The sequence below is a fragment of the Panthera leo genome, chromosome D4 (assembly GCF_018350215.1).
Source record: "Panthera leo isolate Ple1 chromosome D4, P.leo_Ple1_pat1.1, whole genome shotgun sequence".
Taxonomy (NCBI): Eukaryota; Metazoa; Chordata; class Mammalia; order Carnivora; family Felidae; genus Panthera; species Panthera leo.
This window is the reverse complement of record NC_056691.1, coordinates 5135880-5155640: the sequence shown is the minus strand read 5'-3', so window position 1 is coordinate 5155640 and position 19761 is coordinate 5135880. Positions and strand designations below refer to the sequence as shown.

The 19761-nt window shown below is 53.3% G+C and overlaps 1 protein-coding gene and 1 long non-coding RNA gene across 2 annotated transcripts; one reads left to right on the top strand and one right to left on the bottom strand.

Annotated features, from left to right (window-relative positions):
• The first annotated feature begins 10847 nt into the window (after positions 1–10847).
• Positions 10848–16720, top strand: LOC122205418 (spermatogenesis-associated protein 31E1-like). Its single transcript, XM_042913805.1, has 4 exons — positions 10848–11083; positions 11845–11899; positions 12409–12469; positions 12696–16720. The coding sequence occupies exons 1-4, from the start codon at positions 10895–10897 to the stop codon at positions 16687–16689; spliced, it is 4299 nt and encodes a 1432-aa protein (XP_042769739.1). The 5' UTR covers positions 10848–10894; the 3' UTR covers positions 16690–16720.
• LOC122205419 lies at positions 11052–11917 on the bottom strand. Its single transcript, XR_006196042.1, has 3 exons — positions 11776–11917; positions 11569–11646; positions 11052–11180 (listed from the first exon to the last, which is right to left on the bottom strand). It is a non-coding gene; the product is annotated as an uncharacterized LOC122205419 (long non-coding RNA).
• Positions 16721–19761: the final 3041 nt, after the last annotated feature.

Below are 19761 nucleotides of genomic sequence, written 5' to 3'. Positions count from 1 at the left end.
CGGGCTAACGGATCAGGCAATGCTGCCAGGGGTGAGATCCTGGTCCCGTTGAAGACCTGGCGGGTTTGAGGTGTGTTTGATGATTCCTAACATGGCTGAAAAGGAGTCAGTACTTCCAAGAGGAGGCTGCGTCTATAACCCCTGCCCTGCTCACGCGTGTCAACTGAAGCCAGAGCCACGGAGGAGACGGTTTCTTGGATTTGAAGGTGGAACCAGCGTCCGTCTCTGGCGCACGATTTCGGGGAGGAACGATTTAGGTGAACTTAAAGTGTTACACCAACATGTGAATTAAAGGGGGCTAAATACTCACATTTAGCCCGGACTCAAAGTCGTACGTGAACATCACCCAACCTATTCCAGCCTTTTGGCGTGTTCTAACTGGTGAGGCAAAACAGGCACCGATCTCCCTAGCAGACAGCCTAGGCTTCTCTGAACCAGGCTGAATCTGGACATAACTTCCTGATTTAAGCGCCATTAAAAAGCAACACTGCAACAGGCCAACTTTGATTCCAACAGTTATGCCCCGTCGGAGGAAATCCCACAGTCCTTTGCTTTCTATCTCCTTAGGACTTGTGGGTTTTCAGACAACGTGCTGCTTCTTCCTCTACACGTACCAAAAAAATAAAAAATAAAAATAAAATATATATACATAAATGTGTAAACTACTCGCATGGAAATTTACCAAACTTTCAGATGTCATGTGTATACTTCATCCTTGTACATCTGATGAACATCGGTAATGAAGTTCCTACTCCAAACCTACACCCAGTGAGGCATTGTCGGATGTATCGATAATGTTGACCCTGGCCGCACGGTATTATGTTTATTCCTTTCTTTGTCGGCCTCCCCCACAATGGACGGCGGGCTCCTTGAGAAGAAAGACCTTGCTCATCCGATCACATTTCTGTCCCCCCGCACACAACGCGGTGGAGGAGATGGCTTGAAAACAGGCTGAACCACGAACGCATGTGCTAGATCCGTAAGTGCAAAATGGCAAATGAGCGGAGGAGGCTGGACTTAACATGGCAGCTTTGGGTTGGAACGGGTTCTAACGGTTTGATGGGCCGGTTGGCTGAAACATAACCCAAAAGGCGGCTTACGCTAAATAACGGTAAAGTACCAGACCAGCTTTGGTGTCCTACCAAGGCAAATATTCAAAACTTAGGGAGTTTCTCAGCCAGTTTGGGGGGCTAGGACAAAGCACCATGGACTGAGCGGTGTAGTCACAACAGATACTTCTTTCTTATAGTCCTGGAGGCTGGAAATCTGAGATCAGGAGGCCGGCGTGGTTGGATTCTGGTGAGGGCCCGCTTCCGGGTTGCAAACTACCAACTTCTCTCTGCGACCTCATATGGCAGCAGGAGGAAGGGACATCTCTGGGGTTTCTTTCACGAGGGCTCTCACACCAATCCTGAGTAGCACATCCTCCTGATTGGATCATTTCCCCAGGGACCTCTTCCCAAGACAACCGCACTCGGGATTAGAATTTCAGCATATGGGGGCGCCTGGGTGGCTCAGTCGGTTAAGCGGCTGACTTCGGCTCAGGTCATGATCTCGCGGTCCGTGAGTTCGAGCCCCACATCGGGCTCTGTGCTGACAGCTCAGAGCCTGGAGCCTGTTTCGGATTCTGTGGTCTCCCTCTCTCTCTGACCCTTCCCCATTCATGCTCTGTCTCTCTCTGTCTCAAAAATAAATAAATGTTAAAAATTTTTTTTTTTTTTTTAAATAAAAGAAAGAATTTCAGCATATGGATTTTAGGAGACATAAACATTCAGTCCGTTGCCGAGGGATGAGACAGAGTGTAGCTGTCATTCGAGGCATTCTAGCCTGTTCTGGGAGGGACCAGAAGACACACTTTTCACCAGGACTGTGAGGAAATAAACTAGTGAAGGGAGCCCCAAGTCCTCGAAGTGTCCTGTGATGGCTCTTTGCTATAGGTCAGATCTTACAGTGGGAACGTGGTTATATTTGGGAAAGCTAAACGCGATAGAATTAATTGGATCTGGGGTGGCAAGGGCCAAGTGGCAAGACCCCGCACCAAAAGCAACGTGGACTTGGTGGCCGTAGTGGAGACCATACTGGACAGCAGAGTCAAAGCAGCCATCAGAGTAGAGACTCACAGAGACCCATGGCATTGGCCACTTGGTCGCTGTGTTCCTAGAAATGAAAGAAATGGGAAGCCCAATGCTCGATCTTTTGGAGCGGAAGAATACAAGGCCAAGCGAATAAACCTTCACCTGAGTCATAAAAGCAGAGTCATGGCTTCTCAGTCAGTTCCCAGACCTGAGCCAGTTTTTAGACCCTTGAAGGGATGGAAGGCCAGGAGGAGTGATGCTAGCACATCGCCCAAAATTTTGCTGCTAATCTTTCACCCAAACTTCCCCACGGGAACATCGCGCCTTCTACAAGATGACTGTGCATCGCAGAAAAGAAAGTAATCAGATTTTCCAGAGACCTTGGACACTGGCTGTGAAATGACACTCATTTCAGGAGAGCCAAAATGTCACTGTCGTCCACCAGTCAGAGTTGAGGCTTATGGAAAGCAGATGGTCAATGGAATTTATCTCAGGTTGATCTCAGAGTAGGTTCAGTGGATCCCTGAATTTATCTTGTGGTTATCTTCCCAGGTCTGGCATGCGTAACTGGAAAGACATCCTCGGCACCCAGCAGAATCTCTGTATTGATTCCTGGGTCTATTGAGTGAGTTCCATTATGGTGTGAGGGCCAGGTGGAAGCCTCTAGAACTGGGAAGCAGGAAGCCGTAAGGAATGGCACACTCCTGGAGGGATTGCGGAGATGAGCAATCAAGGTCTTGATTGACCGCCATCAACGACTCAAAGGGCGCCTGGATGGTGATGGCCAGGCCAGGACCTCTCCACTTTGACTCGCCCATTCACTCTTTGCAGAAAACAGATGGCTCCTCAATAAGGACTATGGAGTCTCCTAAGTTTAACCAGACGGTGACTCTATCATCCTGTATCAGATGTAGTTTCATTGCTTGTACGAATCAACGCCTCCCCTGCTATCTAGTAGACAGCCGTTGACCCGAAAAACGCTTTCTCCTCCAACCTGTTAGTAAAACCCACCAGAAGCAGTTTCCTTTCTGCCGGCCAGGCCAACAATACGCCTTCCCCTGTCCTGTCCCAGGGGCGTATCAGCTCTCCAGCCCTATGTTACGGTGTAGCTCACGGGGATCTTGATCGACTTTCCCTTCCGTGAGATATCATGCTGGCCCATTACATTGATGATATTATGCTGGTTGGACAGAGTGAGCAAGGAGTAGAAATTACCCTAGAATTACGGGCAGGACATCAGTGTGTCAGAGGGTGGGAAATAGATCAGGCAAAATCCAGAGGCCTTTTACCTTAGGGAAGTTTCTAGGGATCCGGGGGTGTGAGGCGTGATGGGCGATCCCTCCTAACTTGGATAACTTGCCAACCAGACCCCTCCTGCGCCCGTGAAAGAGGCATGATGCCCTAGTGGCCCTCTTTGACTTTTGGAGACAAATAGTCCCCGTTTGCTTGTGTTACTCCGGTCCATTTACCGAGTGACCCGAAAAGCTGCTAGTTTTGACCAAGGCCCAGGATGACAGAAGGCTCTGCAACAGGTCCGAGCTGCCACACCAGCTGCTCCGTCACTCGGGCCATGTGACCCAGTAGTTCCGATGGTGCCCGAGGCGTCAGTGGCAGAGAGGGTTGCTATTTGGAGCATCGGCAGGTTTTTAATATGTGAATCGCGGAGGCGGGACCCTAGGATCTGGGGACCAAGCCTTGCCATCCTCTTTGGATAATTACTCTCCTTTTGAAAAGAGACAGCTCGTGACCTGTTAGAGGGCCTTGGTAGAGATGCTTCACCTTGGGCCACTGAGCTTACCGTGTGACCGGAACTGCCCATCATGAACGGGGCGCCACCTGACCCACCTCGCCACAAAGTAGAACATTTAAAGCAGCATTCCATCATCCAGGGGGACTGATAGCCACCTGATTGGGCCCAGGAAGTCCTGGATAGCACACATAAGTTACAGGAAGAAGTGGTTCGAGTGTGCACAGTCCCCACTCCGGATGTGCTGCCTTTTCTCCCCTTCTGCATCCATGGCCTCCTCGTGAAGACTACGTATAATCAGTTGAGGGAAGAAGAGAAAAGTCATACCTGGATCATAGATGATCCTGGCCTGTATACAGGTACACCCCCTGAACACGGACAGCTGCATCAATACAACCCCGCCCAGGGACATCCAGGAAAGGAAACACCCCCCGTGGGCAGAACTTTGAGCCGTGCACTTAGTTATTCGTTTTACTTGAGAGCAGTGGCAGGAAATGCAATTTTATACCAACTCAGGAGCGGCAGCCAATGATTGGGCTGGAAGGTCAAGGACTTGAGCACGATTGGAAAACTGGTGACAAGGAAAGTTGGGGAGAAGATTTATGGACGGACCTCTCTGAAGGGCTGGAAAGTGTAAAGATATGTATATCCCGTGGGAACGCTCACTGAAGGGTCACTGCAGCACGGGAGCATTTTAATAATCGAGTACGCAGGATGGCTTGTTCCGTGGACACCATTTCCTCTTTCCCCAGCCACCCCTGGCATTGCTCAACGGGCTCGTGGACAAAGTGGCCAGAGCGGCGGGCATTATATTTGGGCTTAGCGACACTTACTTCCAGTTAGTCCAACCAGGCTATGAACCACTGCTGAGCCTCCAATCTGCCAGCAGCCGAGTCCAATATGGCACCATTCCCCGGGGCGATCAGCCAGCTACCTGGTGGCAGGCTGATTGCATTGGACCACTTTCCTCCTGGAAGAGGAAGCGTTTGTTTCTTCTTACTGTAATAAACACTCACCCTAGATATGTGTTTGCCTTCCCCACAAACAGGGGTTCTACTAAGTCTACTGTCCTCGGCCTTATCCACTGGCACAGTATTGCACACAGCACTGCCCCCGATCAAGGAGTGTATTTCATAGCAGAGAAAGTGCCGCAACGGGCCCGTGATGCTGGAATTCGTGGTCTTACCACGCTTCCCACCATCCTGAAGCAACCGACTTGACAGATCTGTGAGCCGGCCTTTTGAAGTCTCAGTCCAGTGCGAGCTGACGGCAATAACTTACGGGGAAAAGAAGCTTGTCCTGGGACGAGGTTCTCCAGGGCGCTGTGTGTGCTCTGACTCAATACATCGATACATGATGCCGTTTCTCCTTCAGCCCGGATTCATGGGTCAAGGAACCCAGGGGTAGAAATGAGAATGTCACCTGCGTTACCCTAGTGACCTCACTGGGAAATTTTTGCTCCCTGTTCCTATGGCCTCATGCTCTGCAGATCTAGAGGTCATAGTTCAAAGGGAAGAATCCTGCGAGCAGGAGACATATACCAGGGATTCCTTTGAACTCAAAGTTAAGACGGCTACCGGGCCAGCCTGGGCTCCTCACACGGAAAGATGAGAGATCGTGTTTTCTGATCCTGACTACACAGAGAAAAGGGAGGCCGCTTCTCCACAGTGGAGGAAAGGACGGCTATGTCCGCAATACAGGACGCTCGTAGACGTCTCTCAGTACCATCGTGCCCCGTGGTTAGTATCATTGAGGACCTACAGCGACCCAATCCAGGAAGGACTACTGGCTGTCCGGACACTTCAGGAATGCAAGTTTCTGGTCACCCCAACCAGATAAAGAACCATGACTGGCCGAGGGGCTGGCTGACAGCAAGTGTCTAACATGAATAATAGAAGTCGTCGTAAATACCAGCTGCGACCACGTGACCGGTTGCAGAAACAAGGACTCTAATCCTTAGGAGTGTTTCTTCCCAATTTCGTTATATTTTTGTGGGTCTCTGTGTGTATCTTCGCTTTCTTCCTTCTCTTCGTCCCGTATCGCAGAACATAAGATGTATGGAGTTTGCAGCATAGGTATTTAAGTTACAGGTTATCCAGGAGAAGAGTGAACATCTCCAAGGACTTTGTATCGTCCCCTAGGGAATGTACTAGTACATTTGCAGTTGTGTGGAGGGTAATTGTATCATGTTAGACAGAGTACGACCTTGTTATTCTCTTTATTTGGAGATGAAGCATGGCTTGAGGTGACACATATGGGTGCTAAACTGACGAGGGTTAATTGTGATGGTTAATCATATGTGACAACTTGCCTAGGCCAGGGTGCCCAGATAAGCTGATCGAATACCTGTCTGGATGTTGCTGGGAAGGTTTTTTTTTTAATGTGCTTTTCACTTAAATTAGTAAACTTTGAGAAAAGCAGATTACTCTCTGTAATGTGGGTGGGCCTCATCTAATCAGTTGAAGACCTTAAGAGAAAAGACTGAGGTCCCCCAAGTAGGAAGGAATTCTGCCTCCAAAGAGGGTTCAGACTCCGGCTGCCACATCAGGTCTGCCCTGCATTGTCTGTCTGCTTTCAGCCTGCAGCATTCAAACCTGCCAGCTTTCACAATTACACAAGCTAATTCTTTAAAATCTCTCTTTCTGTGTCTGTCTCTTTCTCTCTCAATAAACACACACACACACACACACACACACACACACACACACACACATCCTAGAACCCTACTACAGAAACTCCTTAACATTCGTAATTTAAAAGAAGATGAACAGGGGTGCCTGGGTGGCTCAGTCAGTTAAGCATCTGACTTCAGCCCAGGTCACGATCTCACGGTTCATGAGGTCTTCTGCGGATGCAAGAAGCAAATTAGCACCATTTTCATAAAAGTCTCCCGGTATCATGTATAGTGAGGGACGGTCCCTCCCTTGTCGCTTAAAGACCAAAATAAGCCACACCTTTGAACCTTTCGTCCCATAGTGTATTTCGATCCTGAGAGTCATTTTATGGTCCTTCTGGGGACCCATGTGGTAGGTTGTCTTTTCATCTCGCTGATGGCTTCCTTTTCTGGGCTCCACACGTTTTCACTGCTCTGAAAACACGTACACAAGCCTATTTTTAAGATTCAAAAGCTCCTCCTGGAATATTCCGGAGGAGATGACAACCTTTTGCACCTCACCAGCGTATATTAGAGCATCTGTTACTGTTCACCTCCTCCCGCCTCGTTTTTTAGTTTAGCCAATCTGATGATTGAAAACACATTACCACATCATCCAGTGTGTGCCGCTTGTGCTGTCAGTGCAAAGTCCCGGGTAATGGGGCAAATTGGATGCAACTTAATTAATCATAGCAAGCTAAAAGGATATAGATTATATGCAGCAAAAGCATCCTCTGTGTGGCGAGAAGGACAGTGAAATTGTTACTCTTCAGATCTCACCAAACTGGCTTTATTTACAAACATATTTATACTGGAACCTAAGCGACTTCCTAGAGACTAACACGAATATGAGGAAATTGAGCTTCTCGGGCAGCATTTCCCTGCACGCCTGGGAGAAACGTGGAATCCTTTGGAAGCTCTTGTCTATTTCAGGGGTGTGTACGTCTCTGTGGCCCGGAGTTTGGAGCAGGTCCTCAATTTACCTCCCTGAATTTGGATAGATGGCACAGAGGCACTAAAGACTCCACGTTACGGCCTGGGCTGGTGAGCGAGCACTCCCAAGGGAAGCATCTGTCAAAGCTTGGCATGCATCACGGAAGGCGTAAGACGGCCCAGCCTGTGTCCTGTCGGCACAGATCTTATCACGTATCAGGGGAAGCACCAGGAGGAGGCAAACAGGGATGGAACCCATCTCCAGGAGCATCCGTGTCATTAGGAAGCATGTGACGATCAGGATGTCACTCCCGCTCCAAAACAGCACAGTGCGAATGTCTGTCCCGTGTAAATACACAGAAGCGTTGTGCTTTTCTTGTAAAAAGATACACGTTACGCATAAACATTTGGGTCCGTGTTGATAACTAAACAAGCAAAATGCAAGTCTCATCTAAATTTCTCCAAAGGCAGCTATTTCAAATTTTTACATTTTCCCGTAGTTTATTTGGAAAATCACCTCTCTATCTGTCACATGGCCAGCTCAGGGCTGGTTAGCCTAAAAGTCGCTGGCCTGAATTCAAATACGTTTGCACTTCCTCTCCCGTGCTTTAATAAAGGCTCGCCCACAAGTGTGAGGTCTGGTTTGGAAACTGTCAGAAGCGAGCTTACTTGAATACAGCGTGTTGTATACATGGGGCAGTGGGGAGTCAGCAGGAAATGCCCGTTGAAAGCTGAGAGTCACGTTGGGATCTTTAAGGTGTTGAGAACAAAGACTGTTCTAGAGCACAAAGCGTCCTCATAATTTGTTTTCCTCCTCCTGTCATTAGGAGGCTGTTGGCCTTTTTTTTTTTTTTTTTTGCTATGTTCAATTTTATTTCCAGTAGGGTTGTTTACATTACTGTTGTGTCTTAGCTTTTAAAAGTTACAAGTTACCTTGTATAAATTATATAGAAGATGTAAGGAGTAATAAAAAGGAACCCATAAACATCCCAACCTGCCTAAAAAATGCAGCATCATCCACATCTCCAGGGACATCTGTACATCCCTCCCCCCGGTCATCAACCCCATTCATTACTTTCCGTGTGTTCTTTATATTTTTACCAAAATAAATGTGTTGCTAAATAACATATTGTTTTATTTTGTATAGCTTTGAAATTGGGACAAATGGAATCATCCTGTACAATTTTTCTGCAAATAGCCTTTTTTATTTTATTTTATTTTCTAATGTTTATTTATTTATTTTGAGAGACAGAGAGAGAGAGAGAGAGAGAGAGAGAGCATGAGCTGGGGAGGGGCAGAGAGAGAGGGGGAGACAGAATCCCAAGCAGGCTCTGAGCTGTCAGTGCAGAGCCCGACTTGGGGCTCAAACTCATGAACCGTGAGATCATGACCTGAGCCGAAACCGAGAGTCAGATGCTCAGCAGACTGAGCCACCCAGGCACCCCTATTTTATTTTACTTCTTACTCATTAGAAAGAGAAGTTTTTTTCTTGCAATTTCAACATTTTCTCTTCCTACATAATTTACTACATAATTTGCTCTTCTGATGTTAAGCTGTATTTTGTTTAAGTTCACTTTAGCCTGATACTCGGCATACCACAGAGTACTTATTTTCCACATGATTGGACTGGGTTGTTCCCCATTTTTTGCTATTACAAAATGGGGGAGTTTCTCTAGTCCCAGCAGTGAAATCGCTCTGTCAAAGGGCCCGCTGTCTTCAGCCCGTGCCCCGTCATGATAAAGCGTTTTCCGAACTTACTGTTCGGAATGGCCCTAATTCACACCCCCACCTCAGTCAACACATGTGCACGGCCACATCACACACAGGAAGCTTTCGGTGATGCCAGAGAAACACTCCATATCAAAGGAATTCTCAGAACCTAAACCACTTTCTAGATACTAACCTGAATATTAAGAAATTCAGGTTCATGGGTAGCATTTTGCTGCAGGCCTTGGAGAAATGTGGAATCATCTGAAGTCCTTATCTAATCTACTTAAGGGAGTGTTTTCAGAAACAAAGGAGAAAAGGGGAAGAAGAGAAAATACTTGTAGAAATACAATATGAAATAAAATCATGGCTGAAACCTTACCAAATCTGATGGAAGATCTGAATCTATAGATTTGACGTTTACCTGTAGTAAAATAAAAGCAAGCAGATCTGCTCTTAGATACGTCACGGTCAAGTCATGGGAAAACAAAGAGAAAATTTTGAAATTGCAAGACAAAAACTTCTGTTTGTACACCAGAGGACCAAACTTAGATTAACCACTGACTTTTACTAAGAACCAGTGGAGGAAAGGTTTTGAGATGACAACAGTCAAAAAGCTGAAAGGAAAAAAAAATCTGTCAACCCAGAATTCTATATCTAGCAAATCTGTCCTTTCAAAATGTAGACCAAAAGATTTTTCCAGATATACAAACTTACAAGAATTATTGAAGGAAACCTTTTAAACTAGAAAAAAAAAAACCCAGCTTCTTAGATTTGAAAATGATAGATTTCTTAAAGAATGTACGTGAATGTGCCTATGTGTGTATCCATACAGAATGTTCTAAAAGTGTTTCTGCACTTTAATCTCTACTGGTTTCAGAAACAAAAGTGCTAGAAACGTATGAAAAACAACTTTGAAGATTTCGCTGTTTTAATTTGTTTTCTATTTAGCTTTATAAATTTTGAATAATTATTTTTTAAGTTTATTTATTTTGAGAGAGACCATGTGTGAGCACATGAGTGGGGGAGGGGCAGAGAGAGAGGGAGAGGGAGAATCCCAAGCAGGTTCCACACTGTCAGCACAGAGTCCCATGCAGGACTCGAACCCACCGACGGGGAGATGGTGACCTGGGCAGAAATCAAGAGTTAGATCCTCAGCACAGGGAGCCGCCCAAGCACCCTGGTTTTGAATAATTATTAATTTCATTTTCTGAGTCCCTCTAGCTGAAGATTATTTATTCATTGACATAAAGCATTTTAAAATGTTTTCAAAATGCACACGGCGGAGGAAGTACAACCGAAATTTGAGTTCCGTGTCTGGGGTGATGCAAGACAAAACCACGCGATGTGGGGAAATTGGGAGTTGCAGACAGAGGGCAGCCCAAGAATAAAACTCCCTGGGAATTAACCAAAAATTCCAGGGACAATGCCAGATTTTTAAAAGCTATGAAACTGAGGGAGCGCAAGTAGAGATCTCAAAGCAAGCAGGTATTATCAGAGTTCCTGGGGAACAAAGGTCGATCTCCAGCCGGGGAGGAGGGTGGTCCTGGAGGTGCCAGAGGGTTGGGGGAGGGAGCTGCAGGCTGGATGATGGGGAGGGGCCGTGGTCCAGCTACTTCTGTCCCCTCCCTGCCCTCCGGGGCCCTTTGTGACCAGGCCACAGCTCTGTGATGTGGTGTGATGTGATGTGAGCCTGGGGCGCTTGTCCCCAAGTACAAGCTCAGCGCTCAGTTGCGCGAGGACAGTAGTGGGACCAGGAACTAACGCTTCGAGTAAGGGATGGAGAATATTCTCTTCGCTCTGAGAAGCATTAGCGCTGGTTGGCTGAGCTCCAGCCTCCCCTCCTGGACAACCCAGACCATCTTCTGCTTCCTGTGTGGACTGTCGTTCTTCCTCCTGTTGATCTTCGGCTTCCAGACTGATCCAACACCCTCAGCACCACGAAGGAAACGCAGAAGCAGCAGAAAGGTAAGGAACCTTGGCCCGGACCCAGCAGAGAGGAGGATTCCGTCTTCTTTTTCTATTATCGTTTCCACTTTTCTGAGTCACTGGGGAGACTCCCGAGCTGGGAAAGAGCAGAACGGGTGTTCTCGGGGAAGAAGAGAGCACCATCCTCCCAGGCCAGGCCAGGCCAGACCAGGCAGGGGTTAGAGGGGCAGGAGGGCTTCTCCCGGGAGGTCTCGGGCCAGGAGGCCGGGTGTGGCAGAGGGCTCCAGGGCCGCGGCCCCAACACAGTGACCGGAGGACTGTTGGCCCAGAGCTCCACCTCCGGGGGAGGACAGGCTGCTGGGCACCGGGCCGGCAGCCACCTTCCCGGGGCAGGTGTCTCAGGAGAGCTGGCCTCGGTTGGGGTCAATCGAGGGCGTCGCCGAGCCCGGGAGGCCCCGAGCAGGGGCGGCATTGGGGCTCGGGTCTCGGGAAGCGAGGTGCTTCCTCAAGGCGCTGAGACACACCCGCAGGTCTGGGAACGTTTCTCGAGCAGAGGAACAGGGACGGAGAGATTTCTCGCATCGAAAATCTGCGCGTCCATTCTTCAAAGTAGAAAAACGGAGAACAGTTTTGTCCACTTTGCAAATGACGAACAGGAAAGAAAGCCCCCCCCCCCCCCCCGCCCCATGAGTTGAATGTAGGAAGTCGCGCTGTTCATGAACACAGAGCACCTGCAGCCAGAGAGGCGAGACAGACTGGGGGTCCCGTCCCCCCAACCCCGTGTTCTCTCGTCTCTGCAGCAGGTGGCGCCACGGCGAAGGAGCACCAGAGGCAAGAAAAGCGAGCTCCTGAAAGGTAAGGGGCCGCCGCTGAGCCCTGCGCCCCTGGCGAGTGTCCCTCCTGCTTCGAGCGTCCAGCCCCGCCGTCTCCGGGACACCCGCGTCCGTCCCTCAGGAAACAGAGCCCCGGGAGGCTCCCGGGACGGAGGGCGGAACCCCCAGGCCTCCCAGATTCTGGGCCAGAACCAGCCCGAGGGGCCGGACACGGGTGTCGCCCGGCAGGGGCCTGGGACCTCCAGCTCCAGCTGTGGCCAAGTTGTGGAACTTTGCTCAGGTTCCTCGGGGAGGCCGCCCGGCCCTTTCTCCCCCCACAAGGTCACGAGTGCGGAAGCTCTCCGTAAAGGACAAAGCGACCCCCACCGTGGGTCTTCTTGTCACCGTGAGACCACGTGGCCTCGGACACCGATGTTCGGGGCTCCCGAGTCTAATCCCCCAAAGGTGTCCCCTAAAGGGACATCGCGCCCGCCTCCCGTAAGACCCCCGGGACCCCGCCTTCGGCTCTGTGACCGGGTCTCCCGTCTCCAGCTTACAGAAACTGCCTGCAGGAGCTGGAAGGGGTTCGGGACCTGGTTTCCCTTCTGCAGAGGTAAAGAATCTTGCCCCTTCTCTCCCGGGTGGGCCTCTCAGAGCCTCTGGTGGGACCCCAGGGCTGCAGGGGGCGGGGGGAGCCCTGGGGACGGAGATCGGATAGGGCCCCGGGGGGAGGGACGGCGGGAGCGCTGGGAAGCGGGTGCGGGGGCCCGGAGGGCGGGGATGGCCACGGCCGGCCCTGTCTGCTCCGGGCTGCAGCGCGTGCCTCGTGTCTCCCGCAGCCACTTGGGGCGGCTCTCTGACCAGGGAGGCCTTCATCAGCTCTTGGGGCAAGAAGCCCCTGGGGCCGCGGGCAAAGCAGCACCTGCCGGAGCCCATCAGCCCCGCGGGGAGCCCGTGAGAGATGCCGCCCCCGCCAGGGCCCCGACGGCGTCCCCCGCTCCTCTGGCCTCCACGCTGTCACCAACCCCAACGACCTCCTCGGTGTCTGTTCGTTCGAACTCCTCCCTGAGTGCTCCTTGGCCACCAGAGTCTTGCCTTCCCCTGGGTGGCTTTTCACCCCAGCCCCTTGCTCTTTCCCCTTCCCCGCCCCGTCTCCCTTCTCCGGAGGCCAGCCCTCCACCTCGGCCAGACTCTACTTTAGCTCTCCCTCAGTGCAATTCCATGGCACTCCTGCTGGACGCCGTCCCACGGAGCCCGTCTCCACACACGCCCTGGGTTGCCTCTGCCATCCCAGCTATCTCGGGCCTGGGCCTCTCAAGCTGTCCCATTTCGGCCCTGTCCTGGTGGCAGGCAGCCGCCAAAGCCTGGCGCCCCTCCACCTCAACACGCTTGGAATCCTGGAAAGAGCCTCATTCCCACCAGCACCCGGAGGCCTCGTTCTGGGGAGGCCCCGGGAACAGAGAGGCGGAGGCCGGTGTCCTCTCTTTCATCGGTCCTGATGTCCAGAAGCTGCTGGAGATCCTCATCACCAAGAAAACAGAGCTGAGGTTTTGGAAGGAGAAGGAAAAGAAGGAAGAGTCAGACTACCGCGTGAGCTCTTTGGGGAGCACGTTCACGTCACCGCGGGGCGGACGGGACGCCGTGGGTTATCGATCCTTCCGGAGCATGAAAGGCGAGCCACAACAGCTGCTCGGCCCCGAGCAGCCTCCATATCCCAAGATTTCGGGGGACAACTTACGGCTGAAATGCAGCCAGCTCTTCTGGGGTCTCCCCATTCTGCACAGTGAGTCCCTGGTGGCCACTGTCAGCGTGACTGGTCCCCCACTGGAGTCACCCTCTGTCGTTTTCAATGAACTCTCTCATGCCTTACCATCCCAAATTCAGGCTGGCGTAGCTTCTCGTCTGTCACTGGAGCAGCCCTTCTCTCACCCTGTGGCTGAGCCCCAAGCCTTGACCCCAAGTTTGTCCCAGTCCCAGCCCCCGCCTCCGGCTCAGGTCGAGGCCCAGGCCCACCTTGCACCCTCTGTCCCAGCGGGGCCACCTTCTCTCCCACCTCACATGGCCGGTGAGGCATCGGACCCTCCCGTCCAGAATAACATGCCATCATTCATCCCAAATGCAATTCAAAACCTGGAGTGTCACTTTTTGAAGAAGCAACTAGAAAGGAACAGGACTCTACCCTCTGTGGTGAAACGATCTCAGGAAGTCTTCAGCCAGGTCCTTCCCGACTTCCCCCAGGACAGCCTGGCCTCCCAGGCCCACGGGCCAGTCTCCGTCCTCCCCTTCCCCTCCGGGGACTTGACCAGCCCCGAGCCCCAGAACCTTCTGGAACCACATCTTGGAAAGAGGTCCACGAAGCAGCAAGGTGGCGGGCCCCACAAGATCCAACCATCCGTGGAGCTGGCCCAGCCTCAGGGCGAGCCCCCGAAGGTGCCACAGGCACAGAGCGGAAGCCTCCAGGCTGCCCAGGAGACCGGGTCGAGGGGCCCAGCGCGGACCACGCCAGGAGAAAACCTGGGCAAGGATGCAGGGCCTAGTGTGGGGAGGGGCCGGAGAGATCTACACGGGAGCTTGATCGGCTCTTCATCGAAGGTTTCAGCAGTAAACTCTGAGGGATCACACACAGACTTGATGAAGACGGGCGGCCCAGGCCAGAATCATCCAGAACGGCTCCTGAGAGCCCATTTGGGCAGGAAACTGGGGCAGATCACAGAGGGCCAGATCCCTGTGAGTGTTCATGATTCCAGGCTTGCTGCCAGCCATGTCCCGGACCCTCCTGGAAAGCCAAGCGCTCACAGGGAAACTGGAAATCCCGCATTTTCCAAGCACCCGGAGCCCTGCGTGAACACCCCCCACAATTTCTCCACGCTCAGTCCATACACTCAGCAGATGCTGGAAGCACATATCATAAGGTTTCGGGTGAGGCACAGATGGGGCCTGCCCCTCAAGGTCCTCAAGCCTCTAAATTTCTTTAAGCTGCAAAAGAGCTCAATCTTTCCACCACCGTCCACTCCCTGCTCGGCCACCTGTCTACCTAAGGCCGGGGCGGAAGCCAAGTTCTTGGAGAAACCTCCTGAGCCCCATCAAGGAGAGAAGGTCATAACAGAAGAGCCCGTTCTCACTTTGGGGAGTCCCCCCCTTGACCCCCAACCTGCACGTGAGGAAATCCAGCGGGCCCTGGGTGAGTCTCCACCCGGTGACGGCCCTCGGCCCTCGGGGGCCCCTGTGGCTGGACGGGAGGCCGGGCTACGTCCTCAGACGCCCGCATGCAGCTTCGTGGGCAGAATCTGGCACAGCAAGACTGGCGCGGGGGATCCTCAGAACAGCAGCCTGGAGGCAAGTCCAGCAAGGGCCACAGATGAGCCAAGGAGAGGGAGCGGGGGTCGGACCTCGCGGGACCCCTGCGGCCGCGTGTCGGTACTTGAGCTCAGCTTCGAATCCCGGTCCTCGAGCGCCCAACGGGCCAAGGAGCTGGGGGAGGGCGAGGAGGCCCCTGACTGGGGAGACACCTTGGAACCCGGTGTGCTGGCCAACAGTCAAAGCGTCAAACCAGACGTGAGAAGATCAGGGTCATCCGGGAGCAGTCAAGGCCCCTCCACACCTCCAGCGTCGGTGGCTCGAGCCCAGGAAGAGGTTGAGGCACAGCTTGAAGGGTTCGAGCTCCAGGGGTCGGTCGAGCCAGAGGAGCCTCAGGGCCCTGGCCGCGGTGTGCTCCTGCAAGACTTTGAAACTGGCGTGCTCCTGCAAGACTGTGCCACCGATGACCTTCTTCAAGACTGTCACTCTGATGTGTTCCTTGCGGCGGACGTCTTGGCCTCTCACAGATCTCCGTCCGGCTGCCAGAGTGAGTCCGGTACAGACACGTCAACTTCCTGGACGTCCTCTCACTTCGTCTCGCATGCACAGAACAGCCGGGGGCAGCCAGACCCACTGAGACGGTGGGGCCTCCGTAGCCCCCGGAGCAAGGCGTCCGTCCACGCTGACGGGAGAGAGGCCTACAGGAGGCTCAGCCCAGGAGGGCGTGAGAAATGGCTGGCAGAGCTGAAGTCCTTCCAGGCCAGTGTGATGAGCCACCCTGCCCAGGACGAGGACTCGGCAGAGACCCCAAGAAGCAGGTTCGCTCAGCTCCTGCCCAAGAAGGAGGACGCTGCTCCAGAAGGCCACTTGAGAAAAAGCGTGAGGCACCTCCTGCAGTGGATTTTTCCCAGTAAAGGCAAAGGACCGGAAGATCCCGGGCGCAGGGGCCAGCCTGCAGCAGCCACCGCCCAGAGGCAGGGCCCCGTCTCGGGCACATCGGTTGAGGACAGCAAGTCTGCCGGGGCTCAGGTGCTCATGACGGCCGTGGGTCGCATCCTAGAGGAGAATCTGGTGCCTCGCCAAGGACTTAGAGCCTCGGAGGTCAACTGGCGCCAAAGGGAACCCCAGGCGCCGGCAGGTACCCGTGTCTGCTACCACAGGGTCCTCTCCTACCAAGAGCAGAGGAGAGTGATGAGAGACACCGCCTGCCACCTGCAGGCCACCCCCGACGGCCCCGGCTGTCCTAACGAGAACCGGTGGTGTAGAGGCAGAGAAGGCAGGTGGGCCTTCGTACCCAGGAGGCTTGGGTCCCCAGACGGACCCTGCCTCCACGGGCGGATGCTGACCAGAGCCTCGGGCCGCCCTCACCGCCCCCACTGCCCCAGGCACTGCCTCCTTCAAAACTACGTCTCCTCTGGTCATTCCGTGTGTGCTTCTCATGCCTTTCTTGGGAGGACACCTTTTCTCCAAGAAAGGATGCATACAGTACAGAGAAAAATGTATTTTTCTCAGGTTAGCACATCCTCTATGGGCTAATGGCTTCTTCCCGCCACAGTTTTTATTGTTTTCCAAAATATATGTTTGTTATATCTCAGGAGAGGAGCTGGCCTCTGTCTGTGCCCTGCGGGGCGGTGGGGGGAGGAAGGCGAGGATCCAGGCATGCTCTCCCCCAGTGCCTGCTTTGGCTCCCAGAAGGAATGGAGCCCTGGGAGGAGGGTGGCCACGTGGTATACTCCAGACCCCCTCCCTCACACACCTTCGGTTTCCATAACAAAGGAAAGAGGAACACAACCCAGAAGACCCCACCCCTGATCTGGCTCCGCCCATCCCGTCCTGCTCTCTCTTTCTCTCTCTCTCTCTCTCTCTTTCTCTCTCTCTCTCTCTCTCTCTACCTTGACCTTGGGCGGCTGTAGGGGAGGGTCTGAAGGGGCAGAAACCCCTCGGCTCTGAGGCGCCTGGAAGACAGCCTCAGGCGTCAGAGCCGGGGGCCGAGTTTGGAGGCCAGGTTGGCCCTGACGGCAGCGGTGGGAGGAACCCTGCCCCCACCCCCACCCCCGACCCGTCGCCTGCCCCGGGACCCCTGATGGGGCTGGGGTGCAGATCGGCCGGGAGCCGCCCTTGGCTCAGCGTCACCCCCCTGCTTTCTCACACTCTGGACCAGCGCGGGACGAGGACGTGCTCCCGGCCCGGGGAGCGAGCGGGTGGGGGGCGCAGAGGCCGCGAGGGACCGGCGCGCCCTGCCCCGGGGTGCGGTGACCCAGGAGCCCGCGGTGCCCACTGCCACCTGCAGGCCCCGAGGAGAGGAGCCTTTCCTGCGGTTCACCCCCAAGGTCCCCCCCCCGCCCCCCCGTGGCCGCGGAGCCCGGGGAGGCCGCCGGGGCCCCTCCGCAGACTGCCAGGCTGGCACAGGAGGCCCGGCCGGGCAGGTGCCCTTCTGAGCAGTCTGGGGGCCCCGGGGCGGACTGGGACTTAACGAATGGCCCAAGGACGGGCCCCGAGGTGGGTGGGGGTCAGGGTGGGGGTACTCACTGGCGTGGTGCGGAGTCCCACCCCAGGAGGGACCCTGAAGACCGCAGCAGGGGTGGCCCTGCCCCCACGCGGGTCAGGACCCCGCAGGTGGGCCTGGAACCCGGTGCAGGGGCAGCGGGCACAGGCCTGCTCGGGCACAGCTTCTCTCCGGGGAAGCAGTGGGGGGCCAGCAGTGACAGTGCGGCCAGGACCTGGGGGGTCGGGGGGAGGGGAGACCAGGACAGAGAGCACCCAGGTCCTCGGGAACTCTGTGCTGACAGCTCAGGGTCCCTGAGTCTGGCTGCTCCCGGGTCTTCTCGGCGGCACCGAGAGGTGGACGCAGACCCCACAGGCCCCTCCAGAGAAGGGCCACAGGCAGGATGCCGAGGGAGCGCAGGAGACAGGAAGGACCAAGGCCCCTGTGCCCTCCTCCTGCCGGTGGTGCAGTTAGGCGGGAAAGGGACGCCCCGCACTGTGAGACCCCCACAGAGATCTCTGACGAGAGACCCCACAGAGAGACCTCTGATAGAGACCCACACCCAGACACCCGCAGAAAGACCTGTCACACAGACCCACTCAGAGAGACCTCACGTAGCGTGCGTCCCACGGAGATGGTCACTGAGCGGTCCCACACAGGGCTTGCCCAGAGACCCCACGGGCGTTCTTTAGGGGCCCGAGCAGTCACCTGCTGACAAGTGCTTCGCGGTGGATCTGAATCCACTCGGCAAGCTGACAGCACAGGTGGAGTGTCGGCGGCTGGGCCCGCCTGGGAACCCCGAGACGCTCGGACTTCGTCAGCATTTCCCCACGTGGGGGTCTCCACCCGGGGAGACGCTCGGGAAGTTTCGTCTTTTCCTTACGTCATTGCCTCCGAACTAAAGGGTGACCGATTCCAGCTGTAGACCCCCAAATCCCTCCCCTCCACAGGGGTTGCTTAGCTTGAGCTCTGACCACAGTTTAGAGGAACCACATTTAAGCACAAGCAAAATGCTGCCAACCTCCAGTGAGATCTCTTCTCTGTCCGGTTTTACTCAAGTCAGGGCAAACGCTGTCTGTGTCCCGTTTTTTTTTACTTCTTTGGCGACAAGATCTGAATTCAAGGGAGCTGACCCTTCCTCACTTTGGAAACATGGTCAAGACGTGCAGAAAACGAGCTGATGGAAATAAAACAAACCAGCAAAAAGGCATCGGGACTCCCCCTCCCAGGGGGCGGTGCACTGGCATATTCTTTTCCCCAAATAGCTGTGTCAGGTTTGGGGCTTTTGTCTTAGTTTTAAGTGAAACAGACTAACAGTTGTGTGAAATGTTTGCAAATGAGTCAGCTATGTAGAAACATTTCTGTTTTATTCTCTTGTAAAAATTATATTTTTTAATATTTTTTCCCTTAAAATGTGGTAAGGCCCTCAAAAGGCATTATACATATTTCCAGAAGTGACAAAGTCCTGATGTGCAGCTCACGTACCTTAAACTGATGTACTACTGGGGAGGATTCCTTTCTTAAGTGATTCTTTCAAAATGCACATTTTCCAAGACTCAGGCAGTCAGGCTCCATTTTATATTCATTATAGGGCTAAAAAAAGGACACATTGTTTTAAATAGTTAGAAATTTTACAGAATATCTCATTTAATCTGTGAGCTACAGACATGGCCTAATCGAATTACTAGAAAGGACATCTTGGGGCACCTGAGTGGCTCAGTCCGTTAAGCAGCTGACTTCGGCTCAGGTCATGATACTGCTCCCGAGTTCGAGCCCGCATCGGGCTCTGTGCGGACAGCTCGGAGCCTGGAGCCTGCTTCCGATTCTGTGTCTCCCTCTCTCTCTGCCCCTCCCCAGCTCACGCTCTGTCTCTGTTTCTCTGTCTCTCTCTCCCTCTCTCAAAAATAAATAAACATTACCAAAAAATGGACATCTTAATATCTAAATTGAAGAAAGTGTGCATTAATAATCAAAGTGTACAGGTTAATAACCAAAGGTGACATTAATGTAGACAAAAAAGTGTCCACTAAGCATGAAAATTCCCACATATATCTAGCGCTTTCCAAAGGTGTATTTTGATGAGTGTATACATATTTCTTGTTGCTCATAAGCAACTTGTTTTT

Bases quoted from the DNA above. Each gene is read 5' to 3' on its own strand.
- LOC122205418 (XM_042913805.1), top strand. From the start codon at position 10,895: ATGGAGAATATTCTCTTCGCTCTGAGAAGCATTAGCGCTGGTTGGCTG. The intron at 11,900-12,408 runs GTAAGGGGCCGC...TCCCGTCTCCAG, and splicing joins GAAAAGCGAGCTCCTGAAAG to CTTACAGAAACTGCCTGCAG. The intron at 12,470-12,695 runs GTAAAGAATCTT...TGTCTCCCGCAG, and splicing joins CTGGTTTCCCTTCTGCAGAG to CCACTTGGGGCGGCTCTCTG.